General features: G+C 45.3%; 1 protein-coding gene across 1 annotated transcript in view; it reads left to right on the top strand.

The window, feature by feature from the left end:
• The window catches only part of LOC146176170 (dihydrolipoyllysine-residue succinyltransferase component of 2-oxoglutarate dehydrogenase complex, mitochondrial), a 45,455-nt gene extending 26,700 nt beyond the window's left edge, over window positions 1–18,755 (top strand). The window contains exons 11-18 of the mRNA XM_084582502.1: window positions 5,087–5,218; window positions 5,774–5,886; window positions 8,353–8,450; window positions 9,637–9,767; window positions 11,530–11,597; window positions 12,481–12,732; window positions 17,585–17,778; window positions 17,893–18,755. Of these exons, the coding sequence (XP_084438628.1) occupies window positions 5,087–5,218; window positions 5,774–5,886; window positions 8,353–8,450; window positions 9,637–9,767; window positions 11,530–11,597; window positions 12,481–12,732; window positions 17,585–17,719 (929 nt within the window). The 3' untranslated portion in view covers window positions 17,720–17,778; window positions 17,893–18,755. The remainder of the gene's footprint in view (window positions 1–5,086; window positions 5,219–5,773; window positions 5,887–8,352; window positions 8,451–9,636; window positions 9,768–11,529; window positions 11,598–12,480; window positions 12,733–17,584; window positions 17,779–17,892) is intronic.
• The last annotated feature ends 2,959 nt before the right edge of the window (window positions 18,756–21,714 follow it).

Here is a 21,714-nt window from a genome sequence, read left to right as displayed (position 1 = left end):
TGTCACCCGAGTGTGTCGGGCAATCTTTCTTATAATGTGATAGATACAAGTCCAGTAACGGAAGTTTTCAGATATTGCAAAAATATGCAGTGAGAAAACTTGTTTTCAGAGCAGCTTCACCGTAGGATTTCGAAGGACTGTTCTGCAAAAGTCTCTACGTACTGCATGTTTTTCTTGTTTCAGTTGTATTATTTCCGTATTTGTGCAGCGTGCACTGGGTAGTTCTTACACTGCAGTGATTGCTTCACTTTCTGAAATGTTGTCGTGATAAGGCTCTTAATGAGCTTATGGGGGTTGCTCTTGAAATAATGCACCAAAGGGGGCTAGACTCTGAAGTTTCCTTCTAGCCCCAGCATGCCAGCCCTAACAGACGGGGCTGTGACCCCCACCCAGCGACGCTAGACATAGCCACTGTGGTGGGTTCGAACCACAGGAGACAAACACAGAGTTGCATACTCGAACGGAGTTTATTCTGCTCGAGTACACGGCAGAATGCAGTAATCAATACAACCGCTGTAGAAAACGAACGTCCTGCTTGCATACGAGGGGGAAGCACATGTGAAAACGAGAGAGGAACGTTCTGCTCACCACGCTTAGCTTCCTGCTCACAGCCCGCAGTGGTCATTGCGTACGATGGCCGCGCGATTCAAGGTGACAGCGGTTGTCTCCCTGTCTGATTAGCGCGCGTGCGCGATTAACCGCCGAAAGACCCGAGAGAGTCGTGAGAGGCGCGCTAGTCTCAACAGGGAAGAGAAGGTCTGCGGGTTACGCCAGGAGAAAAGAGGGAAAGTCCGCAGCAGTGTCACTGTGGGAGACTGGGAGGCAGGGGGGGGGTGCGCTCTCCTCACACAATAATTATGCACTCCCGTTATAATGGGACAGGGGATTCGTGCGTATCCCTCATGCTAGAGTGTAATATTATGGGTTATAAATAAGAATTGGTCATCCGACGCAGCCATTTAGAATTTGTGATCTTTTACCAGGCTCTTAAGTGTCACCAGCCTCAAAGTTGCTTCTTGTTTTCCCGACTCGTTTTTCGCTCAGTAAACATTGAAGTCTTTAATTTCTTTCTGAAATCTTTTAACGGCTGCTTTGGCCTGTTCACAACATCTTGCTCTCTTCCTTTTTTTTTGTTCTCGGCATGAAATGTTGAGATTCTACGACAAATGGTGTGCTTGAGTTGAGAGAAGAGAATTGTGATTGGGGCAGTTTAGTTTGAGTAATGCGCTGAGGATATGTGCCAGAATAACATGGCTGCAATGGCGTAAAGCTGGAATTCATGGAGGAAAACGGAAAAGGCCTTTGCCCCCACAGGGAACTCAACCCACCCAATGGTGGTGACAATGACGTTCAGAGCTATGATGATGTTTGTGTTGGAGTGGACAGAAAAGAGAGGTGGATAGGGTATAACCGGTCCATTTGGGTATGCAGCACTAGAAAAGAGGATTAAAGATGAGTCAAGAACGAAAGAGAGAAGAAAGTGAGAAAAAATTTGATGCTGCAGAAATGTGATACTGTCCTTGTTCCTTTGTTCTGTTCTTCTGCAGCATAGAGCATGTAGTGTGCCAGTACAACCACTACTGCTACTTGTAATATAACTAAATGGCTATCATTACTATAATTGAATCTCTATCACCTGCCACCGAACTGCCATTACCAATTTGCTGTACCTAGCCAGTGTTTCATTGTGGTCAGTGTGTGTATATATATATATATATATATATATATATATATATATATATATATATATATATATATATATATATTATAGCCGGTATTTCTTTATAGCTCGTGTTTCATTTCAGCTGGTGTCTCAATATAGAGGGCATTTCAGTGTCATCCTGAAGCTTCACACATAGCATCAAGTTACCAGACCTATGCATTGGTATGCACAAATTGAGACAGTCTGACCTGGATATCTCGAACTCTAAGGGGATCGCGAAATAGTTTGATATGTCGATAATTCGATATATAGAAATCTGCTTGAGACGCCGCTTGTGATTATGAAAAATAATACAGTATTTGTCGCGTAATCCACCGACTCGCATAATGAACCCACCCTCCACTTTTGCTGCCGAGAATTTGAAGAAAAAAAAAAGCGTTAGTTGGTCAAACGTCCCTCCGTTTGGGCCGACAGCTCATTTATTGGCAGCGAGCCAAAATGCTGCGCAGCGATAACGTCACGACATGTTTATCTTTTGACTATACTTTTGAAATTAGCTCCTGCTGTTGCAGGGAGCGAACTCAGCAGAGTGTCCGTGATGGCTTGATTGCAAAAGCCTGGTTTAATTTATCATGCCGTGTTTGGGGCAGGCAGAGTCCACTGCCACAAAATAATTGGAAAGTGTGTTAGTTGGAAATGCCGTTTGAAGTAAACGATGCTAAAAGCTGGTGTCATGATCACAGCTGAGCGCGTGCTTTCATTGATTCATATAAATGCAAGGATAGACGACACTCGCAGAAAAAAATAAACATCTGCCGCTTCTTAACGTCCTGCAGTCGCCATAGCTTATGCTACGCCGCACGTTCAGCACTCTCGCAAAAGAAAAAAGAAAAAACAAATTTGGCGCTTTTTAACGTCCGCAGCTGCCATAGCTTATGCTATGCCGCACGTAAGCACAATGACACAAGACACACATTGCCTGTCACCCGCCACGCACAGAGGGTTCACAACACACACTGGAGAAAGCGTCCGACGTCTGCCATGGGCTGAACTGGCTTAGCGGCCGGCGCATGCATAGTGCGTGCTGCTGCGAATGAAGACCGGGAAAGAGAAAGAATGGGTACACGCTATGCTTCGCTCTATCACGTTTCTTCCCCTCTCTCGAACACCATGGCTGCATTGGCTGCGTCTGCTTCATAGTGGTCGTTGCCGAACCGGCTTCCTTTAGCTCTTTCACGCACATGGTATAGACAAAGGAGGGCAAAACACCAGGCCGTCTCTGAGTTCTTTTGATCCCCCGCTGTCCCCACGGCCATCAAAATGCCAACATGGCGCTCAGTCCCTTCCGCGTGCTCCCAGTCCCAAACCTCTTCTTCCTCCTTGTTCTATTTGCAGATTCGTGCAGGAATCTGCAACACGCTCCGCGCCCTAAGGTTAGACGTAGCTCGAAGCTAGAGCAGTGTCACATCAATGGTCTCTGACTACCACCATGATGAAGTCGGTACTGACATGTTGCTCGCTTTCAGCTTCTGCAATAGGATACCAACTGTGCAGAACAAGATAGATCTGTAGGGCAGCGCAGGTCTGAACCGAACACCGCAGCCCACACTCTGTCCAAGTTCTTCCGAACATTATTCTGCTGTACACCCATCAACCGACTGCGCTGATTCGTCGGCGCTGAGTGACCACAATGCATCATTGATTGTTCTCAGTCTCAGTTTCGCGTCATGGTCCACCTGATAGTTGCAACAGTTCAATATCATCGCTGATATGCTTGCGCCTCATATGCTGCACGATGTCCAGAGGTTCCGGTTCTGTTGGGCGACGACAAGAGCACCACCTCTCCAGGTACCAGCTTTGACACCACTTGCTCTGCTTCCAGTGACGTGCTACTTTAAGAGAAAAGGCAACTCAGCCCTCAGTTGCTGGAAGTTCATAGCTCAGCGCGAAGTTTAATAAGCACATCCTTGACGTAAACGCTGGCACAACTCATCTACACACTCTGCGGAACATAACTTTCTGACAAAACACACTCAGTTTCCATCGTGTTCTTTTTCTGCACACTGACCTTTGTTTCTTCCTGTGTTTGTAAAACAGCGGCCGCTATTTTCCCAGGGTTCTCGATGGGCAGCTCTCTTCTCTCAACGAACGTGGGAGCTGCATAAGTGCTCACTGCAATACAGTATACACGTCTTGCATTTGGTTAATAACACCAGTAATAAGCTCTTCGTTTTGCAGCTCTGTCTCTTTCGTAGGGTCTACAGAGGACGCCGTGTCAGCTCAAATTACTGCTTTGGTGTCTTCCTCTCGCATGCGCACCCCAGAAGTTGCAGTCGTGAGCCCTTTGAGGGATGCTGAGTATCTATGCTGTTTGCTGCCTTTTATGTCTTGTTTACAGCCACTGAATGCACTTTCATCATCCTCTTTTGATGGTTTCTGCGGGCCATAATGGAGGTAATTCGCGCTACATCTTATAAGCTCCTCCTTGAAAGTTTTGTACCTCCCCAAGTCGATAAAGACAATTCCATTGACTGGTCACTCCATGGGAAGTCGTCAGGCGCTTGTTCGCAGTCTTCTTTCATTGGCGGCTCGAAAACAATCTTGCTTGTAAACTGCCCAGAATCCTCTGTCCGCCTTTGGATGCGTTTAATTGACTCGATATTTTCATTACTCTGGGAGAACTTCGCTTCTGCCAAAAGTGTGTTCCACAGTACAGCAGCCGCTCCTCGGTCACTGACGGCATCGCTCTGGGCGCATTTTATTACTCTTATCCATAACCCTGAGCAATCTCTCGGTGTAATCAGGTTCCACGGGTAATGCCTTTAGAGCTGACTCGGGAAAATGGAAGTCAGGCATCGATGTGACCACGGTAGAACATTAGACTTGTTTTTCTCTAAGCTCAGTAACAGAATCAACGGTTATGTCGAAAGGTGATTCGACGAAAATCTCCTGTAAAACTGCTATCTTCGTAGAACAATGGCTATCTGCAACACGAGCAGGCACCTGAAGGTCCTCGATGTGGTGATAGAGAATCGTCATTGTCTGCATGGCAGTTTTCTCATACTCTAGTGCAGGTGCGGCATCTTCTGCACAAGCATCGCCTTTAAAAGCGTGCAGCTCCTTGTTCAGTACGCGCAAGCCATCGTTGCATGCTTCTAGTCTCACTTGAATAAGCTTTAGCGCAAGAATATTTACTGCGTTCGAATTCAAAAGTTTTCTTGCCTGATGTAACAGCCGGGTCAGAAAAAGCTCGTTGAACATTGCGTTTTCTTTCGACATGTCTTATCTCTCCCAAGTGACGTGGTAATGTGAAACGTGTAAAGCAGTCTCTCAGGACATGGTTATCATAGTTTATCATTCAGAGTTTTGGCTTTGTCACTCATGTGCTTGCTCATTGTTTCCTGCTTGCGTGTTTGTTGGCAGGTGCTGGTGGTGCACCTGCTGCTGCTCGGCCAGTGGCTCCTGCACCGACACCGGCGGCTGCTCCGCCTCCTCCCGCTGCATCGTCAGGACCAATACCAACGACGCCACCACCCACACCAGCAATGCCCTCAGGTAGGAAAGAGGCACGCTTCCTTTGGCGACGCCAGGTGTGTTATCGCTCAAGGTCCTAAAGGTGCAAAAGGCTGTAATGATGCAAACATTCTAAAGTTTGTCTTGTATGGTTCCCGGACAAGTTGTCTAGGGCACACGGTCGATGCACAGCGGAAGTCTAAAAGCAGGGGCACTCAGTAATACACATTATGGAGCTATCTGGTCCATTCTCAGAGCTGTTTTAGCGCAAACAAAGACAGAACAGTAAAAAACGAGTAGTGCCTGTCCTCTTTCTCATCTTTTACTGCATTGTCTTTGTTTGCACTTAAAGAACTCTGAGGGCCGCTCAACAGTCGGAATGCAAGCACCGTTTCCAAGCACTTTGTCCGTGATTGACCTCCCCATCTTTGCTGCAAAATGCAGATCAAAGGAACAGACTTGACTATTCCTTCAGGATTGGGTTGTCTTTTCCAGTCTGCCTGGGGAAAATGTGAGGGCCCATGCTAACAGGATACACAAAAGTGTTGCTTGTCCTCTAGGAGTTGTGCATAGTGGATGTCATGAGTCTCTTTACAGGTCCAATGTCCTCCATCCCGGTGTCCAGCATTCAGGTGCCTGGTCAAGCCACACATGCCGCCTCCGCAGCCGCTGGTGCCACACCAGTAGTTAGTGCCAGGACCGAACAAAGGGTGGGTAGGATTTGCGTCTTGCTGAACACGGTTGGACTCATCGCGGACAATGATACTACAAATGCATGGCACTACTTGAGAAAGTTTTTCAGTCAATGCCCCCTAGTGGTGTCGGGTACTAAATAGATTATTCCAATTGCGCTATTGGTGTACTCCTGTTAGAGCTCCCGCTGTTGTACACTCCCCTGACTCGGACAGTTGACACATCAGGAATGCCGCATTTGTGCTCTAAAACTCCAATTAAACTGCACAGTTCACAGTTCTCATAGAAGGAGCTTTATGGCAATGACGAAAGACAGACCTAGCTTCAGCAAGAACTCTGTTTCACTTCTTTTGATAAATTTGCTCCTCAAAACTTGTAGAGCGCTGTTCGTAAGCTTTCCTTACTTTAGAAGTAATGCAGCTTGTCTTTCTCTTTAGTTGTAACTTACTGTCCTGCCTTCAACCTTGACAGTGCAACCATCTGTAGCCTCCTAATACAGGCAAACCTCGATATAATGAATCACGTGTGACTGCTAAATATCATTCGTTATTTTGAAATATTGTTGTAATGAAAAATGTGTGGTTATAATTAGCCAGTGGTCAAACTGAGGTATAAAAATGACGTACCTTGGTAGTATAAGCGCGTGTGCAGACAAGCAAAATCTAAAATGAAAATGTTGCTCTCACTTCAAAGCTGCCTTATTTGAAGAAATCATTTATTTTCTTTTGCCACGTGCAGCACACACGACCGATTAAAAACTCTCTTCATATTCCACTTCCTCAACACTTCATTGCGTACGTCATTGCACCGAGCGATGAAAGTGCGGACTTTGTTCATGCGCAATAAAACATCGGAGTTTAATAGGACCTCATCTTCAGTGTTCAGTGAAGTCTGACAATCTTGTCTTAGTCTTTCAAAAAGGTTGTGGTGGTCATTCCGAACTGTCTGTAGATGCCAATTTGCTTCTTCCCTGCGTCGATTCCTTGCAATATGACTACATTTCCCAGCGGCGAAAACTGAATTAGCTTCTTCTTGGTGTCATCGCTAATTGCATTCATCATCGGAGCTCACAAGAGCTTTCCAATAAGAGCACCCACAAAAAAAAACCACCTGTCTGCAATCACAAATGGCATGACGAACTGACCAGCAAACACACAACACAAGAGAAGAAAGACAGGCGGCTAGGCCTGCTGGCTACCAAATATTAATCCAGAGCTTTGTGGGGGTGCTAGGAGTTGGCCAAAGATATGGTGATGATGATAGCTGTAGCCCATGGGGCATTCACCCAGAAATGGCGGTTTCTGTTGCACGCGAGCGTTGTGGCACTGTTAATTTTAGCCAAATTTGTAATACTGATGTTACTTGAGTATAGGAGAAAAAATATATTACGTACGTTATTCTGAAATATGCGCTATACTGAAATTCGTAGTTCTGAAATATTTTTACATTGAAAATATTGGAAATCAGTTGGGAATTTTCAAAAACTTCATAAAATCTTCATAAATTTGAAAAATTCGTTAATGTGGTGTTCATAGTAACGAAATTTGACTGTACTTGCATAGCTAAAGAAGCCTGTATTGAGGTGAAGAGGGCGGTTGTTTGTGCAAAATTATTAGGACAAGTGGCCAGATAGCCCTTTTCTTATGGTGCAGCGCTGCCAAGGCCAATAGCACATTTAACTCTGCCTGCTCATTCTGCGAATTTTCTTTATAATGAGACAGCTGTTCATTAGCATACACTAGGAGCACCTTTTATGCTGCTTGCGTGCCATCTGTATTCTGTGACAGCTAAGTATGATCGGGGGTCTTCCCGTGGGCGCACCACGTGCTGGCACTGATTTTTGTGTTACGACAGTGGAGAATAACAAAAACGCCAACACAGGCTTTTCCGCGACACGTGGCCCTTACGCTACTGCGAAAAAAACGGGCGTATTTATAGTGGAACAATCGAAATCTGTAAATTTTTAATTTGGCGTTTTAGTTCGTGCAGTCGACCTCGTCATCGAGAATAGACGTAAGCACAAAATGTATTAGAGGGAATTTGTATCGCACTCGAGGGAATCTCAGTTCTGCTCCAGTATGTCTCTCCTCTGAGCACGTTTTAGGTGTTCTACGAAAAGCGAGATAGTTTTGCGCTGTGAAACCGCAGCAGAGGGATCGTTGTCTTTTTATTTTTTGTTGCGGACTGCTTTCATAGTCTGCAGCAGGCATATGACTCCACTCTGTGGCATTTCTTACAAAATAGGAATTAGCAAGAAGGCTCATTCTAGTTCAATATCCTTGTATTTTAAAGTTGTGGCCAGTCCTTTTAAGGGATTCGAGACCCCCGTCACTCAAGCCCTTATGTAACTCACTCATAAGGCATTTTCGAAGTGAGAGTGGGCAATTTTGACATTTGTCTTTTTTTCACTATTTTGCAGTTGCAGCAGTGTAACCCTCCTTGTGCATTGAGCCTGCCCGGTGTTTTCTTATTTTTTTCTACAGGTGAAAATGAATCGCATGCGGCAAAGAATTGCGCAGCGACTGAAGGACGCACAAAATACGTACGCCATGCTGACGACCTTCAACGAGGTTGACATGACGTGAGTGCAAACCCCATTTATTGTGAGGAAAAGTTTTGACAGTGCTAACAAAAATGCTTCGTTTGGGTTGTGTGAAGGTGTGATAGCTGTATCTTACCATTTTTTGGCGAGTTCTGAGTTAAGATGCGCGCACAAGAGTGGTGCTTTGTGGGATTTCATGTGCCTGTTGTTATTGTGACCCTGTGAAATCATCTGACAGATACCTCAGCCTGGTTGTGCTACTTGGCCACCATAACTGTTGCTGCACCCAATGTGTTTTTTGGTGTAAGAAAAGGGCTTTGATGTATAATGTGCATATATTTTGGTAGTGTTTATTTTTGCTAAATGTTTCTCCACTTGAGGAACTTTCTTGGAAAGGAAGGGCTCGGAGACACACTGCCTGGCTCGGTACTTTTGAGCATCTGGTTACTTCAGGGCACATTGGTAGTTGCATTAAAAGAGGCTATCCTGGTATCAAACATGGAGTATTGATTTGCTCTAGTGATCATTGAAGAAGTCAGAAATGAGATTGCTTCGAACATATAAGTGCTTCTTAGGGCTGACAACTGCAATATCATGAGCATGAGCTTACATTTTCTTGGCGAAGTATCTTGTCTTTTGTTTTCATACGTGGCAGCATGCGTTGTTCATCTTGTAGCTCATCAGACGGTTCTGCTGATATTGCGATGTGTGAACAGGGCAGCCAGCACTCGTTTTGAGCGATGAATGCTTCAGGTGACATCAGGCAATCATTTGTGTGGTCAGCACTAGGGGAGCAAGTGTCTGACCTCAAGCTAAACCTCTACCACACCGCCGACATGTAACTGAACTCTTCCACGTTATCTTATTGGAGATGAACTGGAATTGCACCCTTCTTGACTGTTGCAATGTTGGTGCGCGTTCAAGATCCCGAGGTGATCTAAATTAATCCAGAGCCCCCACTATGGTGTCGCTCATGGCCCATGCATCACTGTGGGTTGGTTGCAGTTGTCAGCATATACGGTTTAGCGTCCCACAGTGGCGCATAGGCAATGAGAGGTGCCACAGTGGGATGCTGAACCTTACATGCTGTCTACTGTAACTTCCGTGCCCTTGCATCACCGCTCCTATTGCATGGGGACAGTTCCACCACATGTGCTCACAAAGACGACCGCTTTCTTGTGGCAGTGTTTATTGAGAGTGAGGTTGGTTCTTTCGCCTGGCGCAGGAGCGTCATTCAGATGCGCAACAAGTATAAGGATGCCTTTGCCAAGAAGCACGGCGTCAAGCTGGGCTTCATGTCTCCGTTTGTCAAGGCTGCGGCGTTCGCCCTGCAGGACCAGCCAGTGGTTAATGCTGGTGAGTGTACTGCTACCATTTCTGCCACAGTGTTCATGGAAACCCTCCAAAGTACAGTCCATGCGAGGCAAGGTAACCGCAGTTTCAAACAGCAGAACAGTTGCAGTCAGCACCCACCCAAACCTAGCTTTTCTCTAAAGAAAAGCTGGTAAACCTTTTCTGAAGCCCTCTGGGGTAAAGAAGAGCTCTATTCTGCTAAATTAATTGGGTCCACGACTGCCACTACAGTTTGATGGTCACTCCACCATTTTGTTTGGCTATATCATGGCCTTACTTTTGGTTGCCTCACTTGTTAGAGCTGCTGCGTTTAGTGAAGTAGCCGTTTTGTATTTAATTTTCTGCAGCGTGAGCACCAATTCAACTTTTCAGGTTGTTGTAGAGGATCAAAGGCATTCTCTTGCTTATTTGTGGCAAGTGTTGAAACTGCCAACTTCGTCTCGTGATAACACGCTCTACTGAGCTCGCACCGACTGCAGTATGCCATGCCTTTGGAAGCAAGGGAACAACCCACAATGGCTTTAAAAGGGCATTTACAGCAGAAACAGCATATGCTTAAGAATCAAGGTTATCCGACTCACCAGCTGAATTTCGAGTGAATGTGTCGCCACTCTGGGGTGCGGAATCTACTGTGAAGCCGAAAGAAATGAGATCAAATGGGATTTGTTCCCATGAGGCCCCAAGGTTAGTGCACAATCACTTCCCGAGAACGAATTGGGGGACACCCACAGCAGTTATACCATCTGCGGATCTAGTGTTTCTGCTGCTCAAGCACCCTCTGCTGATAGTTGTGGTTTCCAGCTAATACACGACTTCATGGGGAAACAAACCTGAGGGGATGAAGCAGCGCATGTCCTCACATCTTTGAACTGTGAAGACTTTGATAGGCTACATAGCGCTTTGGTGTCGATTCTGTCTAAATGTCAGTCGGTTGCTTCCACTTCTTCGTTACTCAACATTTGAGTAAAAGGATTCAATTGGCAAGGTCAGCTTGATAATAGCCAGAAATGGTAGTCATGCTTATGGACTTATGGACTGCTTATTCCTTCTTATTCGTGAGCCAAGAAGTGCTTTCACATTACGATTACTCTCTGCACCCGTAACAGTTTGCATGACATAGACCGATCCATTCTGTAATTCACACACACACACACACACTTGCAGCTTCACTGCGTTAATAAAATCACTTGGTTCTCACTCTAATTTCATCTCGGTTTCAGACAACCATCATACAGGCGCTCATTAGATAAAAGATGGTTTTCAGCAGTTTTCTTGGGGAGCCCATTGAACTCTTGGTTAATTCGAACCTTTTTTTCCTGATTCGTTGAAGGCCAAATTATTGAGAGTTTACTATGTACATTTTCTCCTATCAGAAGTGGTGAGGTTAGGTTATTTCACAGATATTGTAATCCATAAATTTTATACGGGGCATGTGCTCCTGGAAAATAAGCAAAAAGACACATATAGGTCTCTCTAATACATGCTGAATGTCCCATTCTCAGAGAGTGAAACAAAAGCGCAGGCTTGTAGTGACCGCTGTTTGCACATCAATCTTTTTTTTATATATATATCACACATTGTGGAACTTCATTTTTCGCCATACGTCATTCTCACCATCAAGTAAGCACACTGACAAAAATCTTCATATGATATTGATGATTTCTCAATGCTCTTTTGTTGCAATTAATGATTTTTACAGTGGCTAAGTGCTTTTCGAAGACTGTTTATGCTTTGGTGTTAATGCTGCCCTGGCTCTCTGTTGCAGTCATTGATGAGCAAGAGGTTGTGTACCGTGACTACATTGACATCAGCGTGGCCGTTTCTACACCAAAGGTGTGTTGATACTCTACGTGTTACTCCATTTTCATTCTCCGCATGAACCCTGTCTGCTGAGCCACCTGATCGGCCACTGCTTGTGAAAGGTCGACATTCTTGTGAGACAGGATAATGAGAACAAGCGAAAAAGAACAAATGTAGGAAAGGATGAATAGCATCCTCTCTTTCTATTTTCATCCCCTCATAAGTCCACGCAGGCCAAAAGACAGGGTAAGGTGTGTAGCATTTTAAATATAAGGAAGAGCACATCGCCACTACCTAAGCTTTTATATCACTTATATTATGAATATTAAAATACAATTTCTTATGCAGAGAAATGTGCCAAGGCTTGAAAGAAGAATGCAGGTGGAGGTAACAAGCTCGTTAGCACAGAGTAACAAAATATGCTTTATTCCTTTATATTCATTTTTTGGGGGGCAGTTTGCCATTTGCCTCATGACGAGCCCGAGCTGAAGGTTGCTTCCGGTGGTTTAGTATATTAAGCCAATTAATTGTTCCCTACTTGTTAATGCTGCAGCTGTCTCTCTTTCTGTGCCTTCCATGAGGCTTTTATTGGAGGGAAGGGGCCATCAGCCATCCAAATTTACTTGTGATTCTGTCCTCCATTTTGCTTTGCCTTGGTGAATCAACTAGCAGTCTCCCGAGAAAGTGCTTAATTGAAGATGGCAACTGCAAAGGATATGAGTATTAAATGGTTTGCTGACAGTGTCAAATGAATTTTGAACAAGACAGTTGAAATTGAAAAAGAATGACAAGCTTTTATAGAAGCAGCATTCTTATTTTTGTTCTTTTTTTTTTCTACAGATCACAGCTTGTAAACCTTTTGTCTGCAGCGTATCCCCGCGAACAGCTGTTGTGCTTGTTTGCACCGTTTATCCAGGGCCTGGTCGTTCCCGTGGTTCGCAACTGTGAGCGGATGAATTATGCCGACATTGAGAAGGCCATCTTCGAGCTGGGCGAGAAGGCGCGCACCGGAAGCCTAGCCATCGAGGACATGGATGGCGGCACCTTCACCATCAGCAACGGGGGCGTCTTTGGCTCCATGTTCGGCACGCCCATCATCAACCCACCCCAGTCGGCCATCCTGGGCATGCACGCCATTTTTGAGCGGCCGGTGGCCATCAACGGAAAGGTCGGTTTCATATCCTTACCACAGTTCGCTTCAGTCCTTCAGGCTTCAGTCTTTGCTGCGATTCGGGTGGGTCAGGCACCCTTCGTTGACCGGAATTTGCTTCTTCCGCACACACAGTATATTCACTCTCCTAATGAATGCGTAGCATGCCGGCTACATTATTTGTCAGAATGTAAATTATTGCCACTATGGCCTCCCTCATAGACCATGTGTAAACCGCATGCAGCACAACACAATGCATTCAGAATTGCATTACTGTGTTAGCGGGAAAAAAAGTGTATTTATTACAGGAGTAAATGTAACAGATGCATCTTCAACATGGCAACAGATGGAGGGCTTTTTATGGGATACTTGATCTGCAGTCTGAATGAGGCCGAAGAAAAGTGTGCATTTTGCTGCATAGTTTACAGTGTGTCAGCATGCCTTGTGACCTTCACACCATGCGCATAGTGTTTGAGATGGGAATAGGTTTTGTATCATATTCATACGTATAAGGCATTTCGGTGTATTCAGGAAAGGTTTTACAGAAATTGCATAACAGGCACGGAGCATCACTCACTAGGTTTTTTGTGCACAAAGGTACCTTGCTCAAACATGTTTACAGTTGCATCATTGCAAATGTGCTTGAGAAAGGCATCCTTGTTCGAAGACGACCTATTAAGCTATGCTCTGTGCCTACATTATGACAAAGTTTGAACATTCTGTGCGAAGCCTGCACCAAAAATGTGTGCCTTCAAAAGCAAAACTGGGATCTTCTCGAGTGCTTTGCTTAGCACTGCAAACACCACCGTTACAGCTCACATGTACACCAGAAAGCACCGGGCGTAATGTCTGGAATCATTCATCCAGGCATTAGTACTGTGCGGCCGGGCTCCATGTTGACCTTATCATCACACAGCGGCTACAAAAGAAAAAGCAAAACAGCCCTGAAGCGGGACAAAATTTAAGTAATCGTCCCGACATCAAGGGACGGCAGGGTCGAGGTTCGCATTGCACAAACATTTGAAAACAGCGTTCGAGAGTTGCCGTTGGCTCCTGGCGGTAGCCTCATGAGTTCTCTTCGAAAGCGGCTTTATGCTCAACACTCGTGGCATAATGAATTCTGGCCGAAATCGCGTGATTGGGATATGCTTGCAGCCAGATCGATGAGCACCTTTGTCCGACGTGGGCAGCTGTCCGCACTGCTGAAGCTTTAAATTCTGACGTGGCTGTTACGAGTCAGATACAACTTCCTAATTAGGATCAGTGTCAGGTGTCTAGCTGCTGTAGTTGACTATTGACTAACAGATTAGTTAAGTTCACTTTCCCTGGCCCCCCTACGCAGCAGAAGCTGTCTTTTCATGTCTAAAAGCTTGTTTCAGTAGTACGACCAGGTTTCTTTCAAACACCCTGAATGTAGTTGGCCAGCATTTAACACGAGCGCGCAAGTATGTGTCTCATCTCCTCGGACTATACCGATTTAGAGATTTCAACAAAAAAAAGGGGGGGGGGGGGGGGGGGGTGACATTTTATCTGGAAAGCGTCTAATTTTGCACGACAGTTTTGCTCTGTAGACAAGTTTAGCTCAATTTCTTAATTTTGAATGTTCATCTTTTAATCACATTCCTATCTAATGTAGTACATAGTCCATGAAGTGTCTGCCTTTACGCATCACACCTAGGTCTCTTATTATTACTTTGATAACACAAGCACCTCATGTTGCAGAAAGGCCAGCATGGATTTTTTAGTTGTAGCACAAAAATTCAGCTTGGTTATACTCACGTGGTTTCATATCAAAATTTGACGCAACTGTTCCTTGTGCAGTGTTCGGGTGATGTCCTGCCATGTCGCTTCTTATTTAGCTTTCAGTCTGCTAGTCAGGTCGAAGGTACGTTTGCGATAGAATTGATTGTAAGCATAGGTGTTCACTGAGAAGTGAGACAGATACAGCAAGCGTATCTTCTCTCCCAAAACCAACATTTAAAAAATAAAATGGAACTCACCAAATGAAAAAGTGGTGTTAAAGGCACTATTGCACCTAATAGTATTATTTTTAATGTAAAAATTGTAGTTTGAAAAAAAAAAAAAGAAAGAAAAGAAAAGCAGCCTTTATATGCACATGTGCGTGCATACTTGCATATGTCTGTTTTCTGGCATGAGCACACTTGCTCCAAAAGTTCCATAAGGAGGTTTCATGTATTTTAATTTTTCTACGGGACTCTGACCTGGACTCGAGATTGTGAAAACAGCAGGGACTGTTAGCTATTACGTGTTATTGTATGCATGTGCCTGACTTGTGGACACTATTTGATATTTAAATGTAGCTGTGGGGGAGCAATTGCTAACAGAATCCACAGGGCTAACCCCACCTGTAGCTAGTTTTTACCTCTACCTCTTAAAACCAAAATCTCCAAAGTGACTTTGGCCAATCGTATCACTGCAGTTTTAATAGTGAGTAGTTGTCTTACATCACAAATTAACCAGTTCCAATTAAAGTGCATCGACTAAACCAGCCATCTAGAGCCTTCTGGCCGGTGCGCGCAACCGGGCAGACTCAGCAGATGAGAAGAGATGTCACCTGGCTTTTGCGTGTGTGAGCCGCAACTTTGCCAACCAGTTGCTACTTAATTAAAAACCGCAAATAAAATTAGTGATAGCTTAGCATGAGAAATGCAGGGTTCCCTCTGCTGCACCATGGTTTAAATGGACAATGGCCGTGCTTCACATAGTGATGACGTGACGTCCTGTCGAAGAGGCAAGAAGAGGTCTTATGGGAAGGCTAACCTGTCTAGCTGAAAATTGTTAGAGAAGGACTCCTGTGCATAAAGCAAGGAACACGAAGTCGAATGTTACATGTGACAACAGGGCAGATGATTTTGTCACCCTCCCGAGTTGGAAAAAATATTCTTTTCTCGGATAGTGGGCATGCTCTTCTTTGCAGTTTCTTATACAGTGAAACCTCGTTATAACGAACAGTTAAAAAATCAGAAAATAGTTCGCTCTATCCATAATTCGTAATATAAAATTTCGTAGAAAATCCATGCAAGAGCAGCAAAATTCAATCAGAGAAGGCACAGCAACTCGGAGGGTGCCTTCTTGGGTCACGTCAGTTTATTTACGCGCAAAGAACTGCGTTATCGCGGCCTGCTTTTTTGTGTTGATCACGTTCCGTATCGCGCCCTGTTCCACAGTTTGCAAACGCTCAACAAGGGCAAACCCACTGCTCTCAATAGCACTGTAGTGGCGGCGCAGTAAATCCAATGCAGCAAGCGCTTCTTGTGAAGTCGGAATGTTCTCATCATTTGCACGGTCAGCCTGAGCTTCGTCTGCGGGATGTTCAGAAACTTCCACAGCGATTTCGGCGTCTGTCAGTACAGCCGTGGTCGCCGCGATGTTGTCGCCGCCTACAAAGTCCTCTACAGTCATTGTTGCGGGCATGTCACCTCATCGAGCTCGCGGAGCTCTGCTTCTGCTTCGTCCCCATCGTCACTTGATGCGTGGGCCTCTGCTGGAACAAAAGCTGCGTGCCGAAAGCAATTGGCAATCGTTTCGCCTTTCACGCTGTCCCATGCCGCTTTAATGCTCCCAGCAAGTCGATCTTCAAGTCCTGCTGAAGCTTCACAAGAAGAGTGTTAATCAGTCTCCTCTTGTAAACTGCCTTTATCTTGAGCTTGGTCTTTAACGTCAGTTCTGCTCTTTTTTTCACGTTCACCGCTATCACAGCACTACGCACACCCGCGCACCACACTCGACACGACGACCGACACAGCCTCCGCCGAACGCTACCACAGCTACACCGCTGCTAACACTAAAACCAAGAAACGTGAATGGCGCAAAAACCAAAAGGGCAAGTTGTTTCCTTCCTCCATTCAAAAAGGCAAAAAACAACATTCGATCGTGCCGCTGCCGCCGCTGCTGAAGCGGCGCTGTCGGCGATTGTGAGATGCAAACGATTTCTTATGGCCTCTGAGCTCACCTCCGTGCTCACAAACAGGCGCGCGGGGGTAATCTCGGAAGCCATACATTTCTTCGGCTGTCAACTCGCAATGCCGTCGTGGCATTTGTGGCGCTGTGAGCGCCTGCGAGGTAATCCTGAACGTTTGCTGCGCCGCATAACACACATGTAGTGCAACGAAGCCTGCCTCCTGCTATTAAAGTGAGGTAGTGCTTGGCGTCGCGAAGTTTGTAATATCCGTTTTATGCCGAACCGCGTTCGCTATAGGAAGTTAAAAATGCATGTGTTTGACAAAAATATTTCGGAAGAATTCGCTATATTCAATAATTCGTTATATGCGTGTTCGTTATATCGAGGTTTGATTGTATGCCGCTCGGGTCATGCGAAGAATGTGAACCATTGTTAATTATGTTGATGGCTCTCGTTAGTGCCTCAAATAAGAATGTTTTTGTTCTGTGCAGGGCAATTTTAAATTTGCTTCGTCGATTGATCAACCGTGAAGATGCTGCCATTTTCATTTTGGCCACCCCATTGTCTATTGCACAGTATTTACTTGTTGCTATAGGTTGCTTGCATTTTTTTTTTTAATTGCAACTCTTGTATGTCAGTATATGGTACGCGCTGCTTCATCAAACAAACACCTTGAAAAAGTTTAATGGAGTTGCGTACTTCTGTGCTGTTTTTGTTACTTGGAGCTGGGGTAGTGAATCAACTCGTTGCCCCTAACAGATGTCCTCATCCACCTTCCTCTTACTACAGCTAAGACAGTTCAATACTCACTTCATGATTTTAAAAGCAGAGGGTCTCATTTCACATTATGGGGAGGTCACGAGTTACCAGACCTCCATTGCAGGGCAACCTTGGTGGTGGAGCAACACACCTGCCTTTGTCCCTTGCTCCCCCCCCCCCCTTCCACAGATTGAGATCCGGCCCATGATGTACATCTGCCTGACCTACGATCACCGCCTGATTGACGGCAGGGAAGCCGTCACGTTCCTCAAGAAGGTTAAGGCTGCGGTTGAAGACCCTGCCGTGCTCATGCTTGATGTCTAACGCTGGAACCGAACCCTGTGACACACCCCGTGTCGACGTGTCTGGATAGAGTTTAACGCGTGGGTATTATTGGATGTGTCACCTTCTTCTGTCTGTTACCGTCTTCTATCTTGCCAGCATATTACAAGTTCACCTTACTGATAATCTTCGCTTTTTTTTTTTTTTTTTTACAGGAGAGGCCTATATATATATATATATATATATTATATATATGCCCCATGGATTATGCTGGCCGGATGTTCCTCAAAGTCTCTATGAATTTTTATTTAGCCCCTCGCTAGAATTTTTTGAGGAAGACCTGGAAGCTAGGCTTAAGATTCGGTGGGCACTGCGCAATGTTCTGAAAGAAGTAGCAGGCCTAGCGCCCCGTCTGTGTTTTGGTGCACAGGCCAGTGTTATAACAAGCAGCCATAACACGGATGGGGCGTATAACATGCGAGGATACGGCGGCGCCTGTTTATTATAAGCTTGCCAGTTGCTTTACTAGAGTATTTTTGAAGGCAGTGTGGAAGAGCTGGGAGAAATTGTTTTCTGTTTATTTTTAATCTTTTACCAAGATCACACTTGCTGAGTCGGTATGATGGCCATGATTCATTAAAACCATGTTACAAACTGTTAACATTGTATGCGGAGCTTATGTCCAGAGTATTCCTTTGCGGGACGGGGGCTAACGCTGTTAAGAGGTGAAGTTGTGTGTGTGTGCCTGTGCGTGGGCTTCCCCACATTTGCAGGGGTGAACCAACTTGAAGTGTTTATTCATCATTGACATTAAAAGATCGTCAAGGCCGTGCATTTAGGTATGGAAGCACTACACGGTAAAGATCACTCATGAATCCTAGAGCACGTAGCCTCGTTTGGTATGTTCAGTAGGTAGGTGTAGTTGAACTGGCATGCGATGAACTTTTGTTGATACTAGCTTGTTACGCACAGTTTTATAGAGAAAACAAGTGCAAAATAAAAACACTTTCCATTTGCCACTAAAAACATATTTTGTGACTCGTATGGCACTTAACACAATAAATTATGCAAACTGCTCTATTGTGCCGATTGCTCCCTATGGCCTGTGATGATAAGACCATATTATGAAATTACATTTTGTGTACAGATTTGTGTAACACTGTGCAAAGATGGAACAAGGCACTCTTGAAAGCCACAATCAAGCATGGGAAGGGTAACAACACACGGCATGAAGAAAGTAGCAAATTATGCTTCTAAATGCTAATCTGCAAACCATTCTGTGCAGTCCTTGATTTCAGAGGTTGGGTACCTACCACGATTTTGTAGCGAGAGCTACACTACGCCAGCCTCTTCGCCGTGATCGCACTTTAGTTGAGGTCGCACTGACCTTGAGCCGTTGCCTAACAACCGCAACAGCTGGCGGCACCGCAGTACTAATGACTAACTAGTTGCTAATTAGTCATTAGCCCTCATGAGTAATGACAATGACTGGCAATGACATCATCACATGGTGACGTCACGACTGGTGATGATATCACCTGGCGAAGCTAACCCCTCCGGCCGTTCAATTCAGGCGTCCATGCGGCGCCATTCATTTGCCGCTTCCTCGAACACCGCATCACACAGCATATAGAAGCAGACTCAGTGCAGCAGGCATCAACGGCGTATCAGATTGGTTTACAGGAAAGAAAAGGCGCAGTATCTGTCACAATTATCTGTGGACACCTTAACCGATCGGTATAACGTAAAGGAGCAAGGCATACCTGCCAACTCTCCCGAATCGTCTGGGAGTCTCCCGAATTTTGATTACATCTCCCGATTGTGCGGACAGGACTTCAAATCTCCAGAACAGTGGCTGCCACAGCCAGTGTTTCTTTTTTCTCATTTTTTTATTTGTTTTATTTTCTGCGCTATAGCTATAATCCTACGTCCTATAATATAACCATGCCGGAAAGCAGCGCGGGAGCTTAGTCACCAGCATGCAGCTTGAATCGAGGTAGCAGCCCCCGGCATCACCACGAACGTGAGCGACCGACAGGTGCTACCATGAACCAGCACGAGGAATCAAACGCTTTTGCGAGCCTATATACTACTTGGAAGAATTTCTGACGATGCAACGACAGAGAGATCAGTTCACTCACCTCTCTCCAATGTTGTGAGCCTCAATACTTTCTGAATTGCTAAATTTAAAAAAAAAAACGCCGCTTTCCTCTCCCGCCACTGCCAAGGCGGTATCCCGAATTTTTATGTTACCAGGTTGGCAGGTATGGGAAGGTGGGAGTGAAAATAGAAAGAGGTACCGTAGCGGAGGGATTAAGACTACTGCGCTACAGACGCTTTTGCCTCATCGCACTTTAGTGGTCAAAAGTGCCCCTATGGCATAAACAAAGCTGGAACCATAAACTACTATGTGCAGAAGCCATGTCTCTTCTTTCAAACCGTGGCAGTGGCATAAACTTTATTGGCCATTAAAATGCAGGAAGGGGCGAGACTCCCCCCCCTCCCCCCCCCCCCCCCCCCCCCCTCCCATGGCTTATGGGAGGGGCCTGTGCAATGGGTCCTCCCTTACAAATGGTGTGCCAGCCCCCTGAAGGGCCAGCTTGTTAGTGGCTCTGGTGATAGTGAGTCGCTGATCTTGTAGCGATGAGCTCGACATAAGCTGTTCCCAGTAAGCGAGTGCCAACTCTGGGGAGGGAGGATGTGGATATGTGGAGCAGGTGAGTAAAAATGAAGGAAATCTGCTGGTTTGCTGCATAGTCAGCAGGAAGCGAAGAAAAGGTCAGGGAAACGTCCGTGCATGACTACCTGGTATGGGAGTGTATGAGTTTGTAGCCGCCGCCAGAAAGTTGATTGCATGTTGGATAGCGATGGGTGAAGAGGTGCGCATATCTGTCTATTTGAGCGATAGTATTCAAGAATGTCTGAAGTTTAGCAGACACTCCCCATTGACGGAGGCGACGTGGTGCTCTCCCAAACGAAGGTTAAGATCTCCGGCGAGGCCATGTGCCTCTTCTTTTCCAGGTAGTCCCCGCATGGGCTGGCACCCAGATGAGCGTTAGGTTTTTGGTTGAGCCGAACCTAAGCTTAGCCATGCAGATAGCCCTCGCTTAACTCCAGGTTTAACCACAAGCTAAACCACAGCTAAATTTTTCACATGCATTTGGATGCATAGAACCGACAAAACTGCCTCGGACGTGACTGGTCATATTCCCCACCCTGTAATTTGGTTGGGATACTTTGTACAAACTGGTTGTCCAATTTCGAGCAGTCTTCTTTTTTTTTAGTTAAAGGAGGCACGTGTTTGAGATAGTGTGGGCACATTGGACTACTATTGGAAAGTATGCATTAGTGCTGAAGCCATCAGCTGAACAATGGTGATGAGGTCAAGGTTCAGTATAGGCTGTGTGAGGCAAATTAATGTATAACTTAATAATTGATTACTAAATGATGGGTAATTAATAAATAAATAATAATTGACTAATCAATTCAGTAATAGTCAATTAATTACTAATTAGTGTCAGTTGCATAGCAGAATGCGGCACTCAGGCTTTCGCCTTTTACTACTTTAGTCGCTAAAGTGCCTTGTAAACCCTGCCTCAATAGCCAGAAGGAAAGAGATTATGTCGCAGTCGTTTTTTTTTTTTTCTGCGTGCATGCCATAAAATACATCACAGCCATTATTCAGTTCTTGAAACTGAAACAGCATGAGTGAATTTATAAAGAGTCTGTAAAATCTTATTGGACCCCCGTTAATCCGAAAATTCGGATAATTCGAAGAAGGTGCACGGACCAGTCTGACGCCCACGTAAATCTATAGCGTCGGACGATCGTTATTTCGAACATTTACTGGCCCACTCTGGTTAATTCGGATGGGAGTTAGCGTCGAGGTGCTTCACGTGCAGGCAGCGGAAGACCTCCGTGAACCTAACTTGCATGGCACAGTGATGGACGCGTACTTCGTTCTCATTATGGCAGGCACGAGGATGATCAGAAGTTCCTATTTCCGGCATAAAGAGCTGTCGCATAGTGTCGGTATC

Source organism: Amblyomma maculatum, chromosome 10 (assembly GCF_055883805.1).
Source record: "Amblyomma maculatum isolate TAMU_Amacu chromosome 10, ASM5588380v1, whole genome shotgun sequence".
NCBI classification, from domain to species: domain Eukaryota; kingdom Metazoa; phylum Arthropoda; class Arachnida; order Ixodida; family Ixodidae; genus Amblyomma; species Amblyomma maculatum.
This window is presented reverse-complemented; position numbering and strand designations above follow the sequence as displayed.